The following is a 10667-nucleotide window of genomic DNA, read 5'->3' as shown; positions in this document are numbered from 1 at the left end:
GGATTATTTTAGATTCTGTTATATTATTATTGCACACAGTGAGTATCAGTACAACAAAATGTAGTTTAGCACCTAAACTGTTGTCTGTACTTATTTAAAAAAGCTTCTGAATTAGCATTTAGATCACAGAACACTAAAAGTCTGCATTACTTTTATATTCACGCTATCCTATATGAAGGTTTCCCCATCGACAGCCACTGAAATACAGATGATTTATGTATTAAATATATATAAATAAATGTAGTTTAAATAATAATAAACAAATAGTCAGCTACACGTCACTTTAAATTAAAGGTCAACCTGATGAAACTGTAAGTACTGAGTCAGTGTCACCCAGCTGGAGATAAAGAAATGACAGCGTGAGGGAGGGAAGAGATGCATCAGCAGCTGGAGGTATAAACGGATTGATTACAGTCAGATGATGCCGTCAGAGAGAGAGCGGGAAGGAACAGGGAGGACATGTGGACTGATTAGAGATGGAGTAATGGACGGGTGCGGAGAGAGAAACATGGCGAGGATGAGAAACGGAGAGGAGAGAGAAAAGGAAACATGAAGTGAGGAGTTACTGAACAAAGATCTTATTTATGACATCTAATTATACTGTTGGTGATACATATTAGATATAATGAAGTCTAAACTAATGGGAGGATTGGAGATGTTGAGATACTAACCACACCCAAAATGAACATGTATCTAAAAATGACGATCACGATATGAGGCAGAAAAAAAGGGATTCTGCAATAGGTTTTTAAAAGGTGCAGTGTGTAGGATTCACTCGTATCTAGTAGTGAGGATGAACACCTAAATACTCCTCCTTCACCCCTCTCTTCAAAGGATATAGGAGAACTTATGGAACTCGTGAAAAACAAGAAAGGGCAGTGTTTGGTTTGTTCGTTCTTGGCTACTGTAGAAAACACGACTGTGGAAGGGAACCTGCTCCCTATGTAGATATAAAGAACTTATTCTAAGGTAATAAAAAACAGGATTCTTAGTTTCAGGTGATTATTAACTAATTAAAACATAGTTATGCAAATTATACTACATTTCTGCCAAGTTCATGTTCCAGTAGTTGCCAAAGAAATGTACGTACTGCACCTTTACAATTCTACGTACTGCACCTTTAAAATTCTACATACTGCACCTTTAATGTAATTCGGTTTTTGCATGCAAGTTCATCATCAGTTCAGTTTTCTTTCACACATCTTGTCAGAAATAAAGTCCCCTAACTCTTCTTTTTGTTGTTGTATATGAGCAAAAAAAGACTTCAGCTTATGGTGTTAACTTGGATAATTCACAAAATATCCGTTGCTGCATCGTCGATCTAATAACAACATTTAACAAACACAGATTTCATTGGTCAAACTTTCATTTCTGGCTGCAAAATTTCCAAATTTTTCTTTCCACATATGGGATTAAAGTTAACTATCTGCTTGGTTTTGTAAGACAAGGCAAGGGTAGATGTATAAGCGTAGCACATTTCAACAACAAGGCAATTCAACGTGCTTCACATAAAACACAAAATGCATCAAGACAGACAATAAAGACATTTAAACATGATTAAAAGTCTTAAATTGGAATAAATTGAAGCTAAAATAGACCAAGTATGAATATCTTGCACTTACATGCAAACTTAAAGCAGCAAACTCTGCACTAGAAACATGTTTTTTGGACTCAACAATGCATACATAAATGTCACTTGAATAAGAAGATGGTGATTTTGACCATATGAATAGTTTTTTGGATTATACTCAAACATAATTTGACGCGACAGCCCTAAATTTCATTTGTAATTCTGTTGAAAGCGTTGACGCGAATCTTCATTGCAGTAGACGAGAAGGCGAAGGGGAGTGAAGATGATATCGAGAGAGACAGTTTGAAAATGTGAGAGGGCGTAACCTCGGGATGACGGCGTCACCAATGCTGACACACACACACACACACACACACACACACACACACACATACATATACTTAAATTACACACACACACATCTCTCACCGCTTTGCATTCACCCCTTTATATTCGGCTCATGTTCTCAGCTTCACAGTACATGAGGAAAAAAAGAAAAAAAAGGGGGTGGGTGACCGAGACAGAAAGCGACACAATGAGAAGGAGAGAGAGGGAGGGAGGAGTGCAAGAAAGCGAGAGAGAGAGAGAGAGAGAGAGAGAGAGAGAGAGAGAGAGAGAGAGAGAGAGAGTGAGAGAGAGAGAGAGAGAGAGAGAGAGAGAGAGAGAGAGAGAGAGAGAGAGAGAGAGAGAGAGAGAGAGAGAGAGAGAGAGAGAGAGAGAGAGAGAGAGAGAGAGAGAGAGAGAGAGAGAGAGAGAGAGGAGGAGGGAGGGAGGTGCTGTGAGTGAGTGGAGGCGCTCATTAATTTGGATTTAAAGGATGTGAAGACAGGGACAGCGAGCGAAGCAGCCAGCGATTGCAAGAACTGAAGAGAGGAGAGGAAAGGAGAAGAGAGGAGAGAGGAGAGGAGAGGCTGATGGAAAACGAAAGAGATAGACGAGAGAGTTAAGAAGCAACTGTGCACGTATTGATCTGCAACTACCTGGTGGTTTGTCTGCAAGAGCCACAGAAGAAGAAGAATATAAATAAAAGGGGAGAAATAAAAGAAAAAAGGAGGGGAAGGCTTCTCTGTTCTGCCGACCGCCACCAAATGAAGTGTGTGAGAGCTACTCCAGCTGAGCAACACACCACATCACACACACACAGGAGAGAGAGAGAGAGAGATGAGCACATTCAGTTTGCGGATAGTCAGCGCCGCCAGCAAACATCCTCCGATACTTTCAGCGGCTGCCAGAGTTGAGAGTTGAGATTTATGGGCTTGTTTAATGTGGACTAGAGGCACCCTTTTTTTTTTTTTTTTGGAAGCAGGTGAAGCATTTATCTAGATGGTGAGTGTGTGTGTGTGTGTTGGTTTGTACATTTTAGCTGAAACCCATCGCTGAGAACAATCATCGAACAGCATCTTAAGAACATTTGACTGCTGGAGGGTTTGGAGAAAAGACTCTATTTTCTTTTTTTTTAATCGGGGGATGCTGAAACCAAGATATTCCCCCTCAAAGATAACGAGAGCTTTTTGAGGAGTCATGATGTGGATTTAAGGGATGAGTCCTGAGGAGGTGGAACCAGCAGAAGCAGGGGATGAGGTTGCGGAGGGCGAGAGGGTTACAATGGAGCGCCTCTGCTCCGCGGCTCCTCTGCCTCCCTCCTGTGAGCATGCAGGTCCTACAGATCGTCAAGGAGCTGGTGTCGCCGTCCAGACGCAGGGCAGCCGCCAGATTCGGAGGTGTGTGCACGTGAGCAGTGATGTAACGACACATAAGATCCTTCTTTTTTTCTATGTCGATGATAATTAAGCAAAGTGAACAGATTTGATCACAAGAAAAGCATTTATGGAGAATGGTTGAATGTCAGGAGAAAGGATTTATGAGTCTTGTGTGAATGAATGTTTGCACCAGGGTTTAGCCAGTATGTGGGCGCTTTTATTAAAACTGATTATTGGCCGGTAATGTGTGTAGTTTCTCCTCTGATAGATTGAAGGTGTGTATTTTTATTCTTTCTAAAACTAGGAAATCAACTCAAGAACTCACCTGAATCGTCCTCATTTGTTACTCTGTAGGTCTAAGTGGAAGGTATCGATGTCCCACGAGGGTCCAAACAATGCATTTAGAGGCTTTTCCCCACACTGGGGGCCATTTCAATCGATACAGTCAGGCAGGTTTTTTCAACTCTTAAAGGCTTCGGTAGTGTGTGTTGATGTGTTGATACTCGTTCAAAGTGGCGACACACTCTTTAAGGGGTGAAAAGGGTAGAGAGTACGAGATGCAGTGAATCCTATAAATGGGAATGACATTGCATACTTTTCAGGTATTCATGGTTTTGTATTCGGCTGTAGTAGTTGTATGAATGATAAAAAAACATCTGCACTCCTGGCCAGCTGTTGGGTGAAGTGTGCGTCACTCTGATTTCGGTAAGGTTGTAGGTGGATGGAGGTATCAGACACGCTCTTTGTCTGAAGCATATTGAGACATTAAGATGTCTTCAGACTGAATGAGAACACATTTTTGAGGCTGCATATTTGCATACTGGCACAAAGGCAAAGAGAAAGAAAAGATCAGACAACAAACACATGCATAGCTTTAAGTGGCACAAATGGAGCTGAGATTGTTTAGCTTATGGCTCAAAATCCTGAAAACAAATAGAAAGGAGGACAATGATAAAATTTCACCGTATCTTAAATGTTCAACTATATTTATTTATTGTTTTATTTGCCTTTTCTTTTGCCCGATATTGTTTTATGTGTTTTGTATTGCTTTGTTAATGTTTCTCGACACTGTTGTAAATGAGGATTCGTCCTCAATGGTCTTTGGAGGTAACATAAAGGTTAATAATAAGAATCAGTGCATTAGTGCTATCACACATATATACACAGCACAGCTACTCTCCACACTTACTAGCTAGAGATACAGCTGTGTATCTTCTGTGGTTGTTTTTTATGAAGAAGTACAGACTGCAAAAAAACAAGGTGTGAAAATTGGCTTTTCAATCAGCCTGAACGCACCATAAAAGTCAGTCTGCTATCAAGCTATCTCTGTATCTCTGTATATGTCAGCATTGAAAGTTCATCTTCTACTTTAGAAACGTTGGTTGACAGACCAGTTTCAGTCATGTTACACAATCTTCTTCAGTTTTTAATCTACTTTGAATCATCTGGCTGCTGTCAGGACTTCTTGTCCATGTTGGTTTAGAGATTGAAGTTAATGTTTTGCTCATAATATTGTGTCTAGAGCCCGACCGATGTTTGGGACTGATACCGATTTTTAGTAAGTAAAAAAACTCTGATATCGATACATGTATATTAGCCGATAACACTTGCATTTTCTTTGTCACAACTGTTTGAAAACCACATTTGAGTGATAGTTACCCAAAAAAAAGTGTATTTATATACAGGATTTAAACATAAACACTCATTTTTTTGGTAATCGAATGTGGTCAAACACTTGTGACAAAGGTGTGCAATGGAGGCCATGATATTTTACAATTTAATAAACATTAAATATAAATAAAACATTATAATTACCTATGAATAAAAAAAACATACATATATTGAACTTGGAAAAGGATCAAATATACATAAGATGCTGCTTATATACCTTTTTAAAAATAAAAATATCGGCACATGTAAGATAATTTATTCATCGATACCGATATATCTGTGATAGGTCAATATCGGCCGATAATATCAGCTGACTGATATGTCAGTCGGGGGCTCATTCCCGAGTTTGTTTCCTTCTTTCATTCTTTTAACTAAAATCTGCACGAGGCACAAGAATTCCTTTGTTTTGCAGGAATTTTCCAACATAGCTGTAAAACAACTAGACAGCGTTAAAATCTGACTGCTACGATTAGGGTATGTCTTCTTGGAAGCTTTTGGAAACGCTGAATACCTGCAGTAAGTTAGTGGTCATATTTAAATGAATCTGCAGATAAGAAAGTGTTGTGGTGAATGTCATTGTGGATAAGGTTAAACTTCTACTGTGGCGATTGTCTGAATGGGAAGGACTTTCCCCTGGAGTCACCACTGTAATAGCTCTGTTGCTTTGGGAGATGTGTGTGTCTCTCTCTCTCTCTGTGTGTGTGTTTGTGTGTGTGTGTGTGTGTGTGTGTGTGTGTGTGTGTGTCTGTCTGTCTGTCTGTCTGTCTGTCTGTCTGTCTGTCTGTCTGTCTGTCTGTCTGTCTGTCTGTCTGTCTGTCTGTCTGTGTCCTGCAGCTGTATTTCTCTGGTGTGTGCAATGAATAATGAAGCATGATGCCCAGAGGTAATGAAACACTCTGTGACCCTTGACCTCTCATTCTGTCTCCCAATTGGATCAGCCTCAATCTGTGTCCGCGATTGCAAAACGAGTGTTTGTTTTTTATTGTCGCAGCCACAAGTTGCTCCAAGTTTTTAACCCCTGAAAGAAGAAGAAGAAGAAGAAAAAATCTACAGCTTGTTTACTTTCTAGCTTCACTGCTTTTTCAAATTAAAAAAATAAATAAAAAAGAGCCTCTGTAGAGCCTCTCTCTCGGAGAGGTGATTTGCATAAATTTAATGAGCGGTCGATGCAGGTAAAATTGGTGCTTCTTGCTGTTTTTCTCATAAACTGTGTTGTAATAAGGAAGGTGAAGATAATTTATGTTAATTTTCTGCTTAAATACATCCACTCTGTCATAATGCCATGTGTGTACCGACACTTGCGTAGGAGGCTTCTGGCTCTGCATTTCTGGCCGAAATTAGTTTTTCAAGCACTCTATTTCACCTAAATCAGCTTTAGTGGACATGTACAATAGATAGATAGATACTTTATTGATCTTTATCAGGACCATCCACAGTCAAACAGCCACACATGACATAAAACACATCTGTAACTATAAGCAAAACTAAAATAATGACTAAAATACCCCAAAAATGTTCAAATACAACAAAAGTATATGCAATAAATAATAAAAAGTGTCAGATAAAAGTGCCCTGCAGTATCTAAAATGATCTAATAGATGTAAATACACCTAAAAAAACAACTAAATCAGCATTAATGAACATTTAAATAGATGGATATATACTTTTATTGATCCTTATCAGTACCATCCACCTTCAAGACAGCCACACACAACATAAAACACATCTGTATCTATGCACAGGATGAAAAAAACCTAAAATAATTACTAAAATACCCCAAAAATTTTACAAATAAAACAAAGGTATATGTATTAAATATAAAAAATAATTTTAAAAAAGCACCAGAAAAAGTTCCCTGCAGTATCTTAAACTATCCAAAAAAAACTAAGAATTGGCTTTATTGAACATGTAAAATAGTAATAAAAGAAGTATTCAGTTCATTTCAATGCCAGAAAATATTAGCTTTAGCTCAGTTAGTGGTTGGAAAACAGCATGAAACCATCCATTACACCTCTAAAGTATGTCATAAATGCAACAAAAGCCTGTGTAAAAAAAAGCGTAATACTCCTACACCTGCACTAGAAAGCTGAGCAGGATTCACTTTTAAAGGCTTTTATTCAGCAACACAATGCGTCTTCTGCCAGCTGGCTTTAGCAACAGCTTTAATTCATCAACTAAACCCCACTAGTGTGCTCACGGAGGGCCAATTAAACCTCGCGAGCAAGCTCTGCAGCTCGGGTTCCATTGGGAGGTCGGTATTTTAGGTAGAAATCACTTCTTTTTTTCCCTTTTTTTAAATTCCCTGAATCATTGCTGGGTAATGATCGATGGAGGCAGATGTTACATTTTAGTTTTGGGGGAGGGGAAGGGTGGCGTGCTGGTAATTTTGTCTCCAGTGTTTAAAGTAGTTTAATGTTACAGCTAAATAACAAATTAACCTCTCATCATACTGAGCTTTGTGTTCATGCTTTTGTTAACCTCCCAAAAATGTTCTTGATTACCAAAATCTCTGTCATTGACTGAAATTTTATATATTGACAGAAAAATGCACTGTAACTTTAAATTATTCACACTCCTGTCCACTTGGTGCATATTAATCAGCTATTATCTAGTCTTATCTTGTCTTTGGTCTCACGTGCATGACCTCATTTTTTTTTTTTAGGTGGCCTTGGCAAAATGTCACAACAGCTAATGAGTCCAACGTTTCTTTAAAAAGCCAAATAACTGTGACGGTGTTGATAAAGGAGGTGAAAAAATTAGGGACTAATGTGATGGAGGAGGCAAGAAAACAGCTGATAACATGTTATGAGTTTGTATCCTGATAATGATACATATCCCGATAACAATAGATGTCTCGATATATATCATTTAGCATCCTAATATCGATACATTACCGGATAACGATATATATCCCAATAATGATACATATCCCGATATATATCATTTAGTATCCTAATATTGATACATTACCGGATAACGATATATATCCCGATAACGATACATATCCCGATAACGATGCATATCCTAATAACGATACATATCTTAATATCGATACATATCCTAATAACGATACATATCCTAATAATGATACCTATCCCGATAACAATACATATCCCGATAACGATACATATCCTAATAATGATACATATCCTAATAACGATACATATCCTAATAACGATACATATCCTTATATCGATACAAATCCTGATATCGATACATATCCTGATATCGATACATATCCTGATAACGATACATATCCCGATAACGATACATATCCCGATAAAGATACATATCCCGATAACGATACATATCCCAATAACGATACATAACCCAATAACGATACATATCCTCATAACGATACATATCCTTATGTCGATACATATCCTTATATCGATACATATCCTAATATCGATACATATCCTAATAACGATACATATCCCGATAACGATACATATCCCGATAACGATACATATCCCGATATCGATACATATCCCGATAACGATACATATCCCGATAACGATACATATCCCGATATATATCATTTAGTATCCTAATAACGATACATATCCCGATATATATCATGGACTTTTTTCCGGCATTATAGACGCTTTTGTACTACTGTTCGTCTTCTGCTGGGGTTTTTAAAATGCTGCTTTGAGTATACGTGAAATTACCCCGATGTTCCTGCAGTGGAAACAGGGCTTATATACTATGTCAGATGTGTTCCCTTTCAATTGTTGCTAATGGAAGTTAATACTGTGGATTAGCTTTATGTTGTACATGGAGTGAGCTAAAAATAAAGTGTTTAAGTCTTCTGATTAAACACTGTACTTAGTCTTAGCTGTAGCTATTCACAGCGCTTTCAGACACCGTTGTGTGTGTGTGTGTGTGTGTGTGTGTGTGTGTGTGTGTGTGTGTGTGTGTGTGTGTGTGTGTGTGTGTGTGTGTGTGTGTGTGTGAGACCTCGATGAGAAGTGTGTGAACGTTCTCGCGATGTAGGTGAGTGGAGTGTGTGTTATCAGCTCTAAAGGCAAAGACAATTAAACAGAACAGTATTGGAGAGATTTTTTTCTTTTCTTTCTTAAGATGCTTTATCGACTGCCAACTGGGAATGATTCGCACTTTCAATTTGGCTGCCATCTTTATCTCCGTCCATCAGAGCCCCCGCAGAGGAATTCACCTTGGCTCTTCTCTCGGCTCGGATCAATGCAGGCAGATTTAGAGATGGCCTCCAACAGATACCGAACACACACACACACGCTCGTCTTCTACATAAATTCACACACTCGCTTCAGTGCTGCGTAGACTCAGGTGTGATGACGAGGTGTAAGGTGCGAGCAGATGTCGTTAATCCTGTGATGATGATGATGATGATGATGAAGGTGGAGCTGTGAGACCGAGACCGAGACCGAGAAAGACTCTGATGTTTCAGGGTCCTGAGAGGGAGAGCAGATCGTTATATGTGTGTTTGTAGATGTTTTATTTGCTCTGGAGACCAAAACAAACGATTATTTTCATCATCAATGAATCCACAGATTGTTTTCTCAATCAATTAATGGTTGTGTGTGTTATAATATTCCACAAATCAATGATTGTGAACCCAGCGGGTCGAGTCTATTTTCAATGGAATACATGGCTTCAGAGGTCAGGCTCCATAAGGCAGAAATCAGGCTGTTTAGTTGTGCTGCTACTACAGTAATTACGGTAGCCTAAAGCCACTCCTTAGGATTTGATTGGGCTGCCGTAATTACTCCATTAACAGTACAACTTCATTTAAAAAGGTGGATTCTTTGCTCAGAGTACGCTACGCTGCACCTCTGAAGCGCTCCTGGTGGTATGATGCATAAAACTTAAAAATCCTCACATTTGAGAAGCTGCAACTAGCAAATATTTGGTACTTAAAAAATGACTTAACGATGATTTGATTGTGGAGAAAGTTGCAGCTCTAATCAGCTGTGTACAGTGGAGACGTTGGAGGATACGTGATATGTCGGAGAATCTAGACAGAAAGCTTTATTATCATATTATTTAACATATAATGAGATTACACGTGCCACTCCATTTGTACTTTTTAAGACAATGAAAACAAGACAACCAGATAAAAACAAGACACACACAGCTGAAAAAGATAATCTGCAGAATCACAACTGAGCACCAGATCACAATCTCAGATAGAAAAAAATAATTGACATCAAAGTGTCTTCGAGCAAATCGCTAAGTTACAGCTGCAACGATTCTGATCATCACATTTAAATTACCAAAAAATGTGCTTCTCAATAATGACAATTCAATAATTTTCTTTGTCAAACATAAGGGTAAAATGATTTTCTTGGGGTTTTTGGACAGTTAATCAAACAAAACAAGACGTATGAAGGAAATTATAACAAACAATATAATCAGCAGATGAATTGATAATGAAAATAATTGTAAGTTGCAGTGGTTCAGTTTAATTTATTAAGCTATTACGTAACTGGAGGTTCCTCACTGGTCACCAGTAAGGCAGATCATCACTAGAAGACAAGATGCATCATATTTCTGCCGGTTAAAAGAAAAAGTCAGCGTATCGACTTTCAGCTCAGCTGCAGCAGCCTGGAGGAGCCCCGAAACCTCCACCTCAGCTTTCATTTAAAGTCCAATTCACACTAGACTTAGACTCACCTCAGGACCTCGTTATACTTTCAACCCTTCATGTATGTTTTTTTCTTTCATTTCTTTTCAAGACAAGA

General features: G+C 38.5%; 1 protein-coding gene across 2 annotated transcripts in view; it reads left to right on the top strand.

Moving 5' to 3' along the window:
• Positions 1–10667, top strand: part of usp6nl (USP6 N-terminal like) — a 98011-nt gene that overhangs the window by 31424 nt on the left and 55920 nt on the right. The window contains exon 1 of one of the 2 annotated variants that reach the window (XM_062443634.1): positions 3171–3291. The exons of the other annotated variant lie outside the window; for it this stretch is intronic. Within the exon in view, the coding sequence (XP_062299618.1) occupies positions 3222–3291 (70 nt within the window). The 5' untranslated portion in view covers positions 3171–3221. Of the gene's footprint in view, positions 1–3170; positions 3292–10667 lie in introns of those variants that run through there. 2 annotated transcript variants of the gene reach the window in all.

Source organism: Scomber scombrus, chromosome 22 (assembly GCF_963691925.1).
Source record: "Scomber scombrus chromosome 22, fScoSco1.1, whole genome shotgun sequence".
Taxonomy (NCBI): domain Eukaryota; kingdom Metazoa; phylum Chordata; class Actinopteri; order Scombriformes; family Scombridae; genus Scomber; species Scomber scombrus.
The sequence above is the reverse complement of the archived record's forward strand: the minus strand, read 5'-3'. Positions and strand labels throughout refer to the sequence as shown.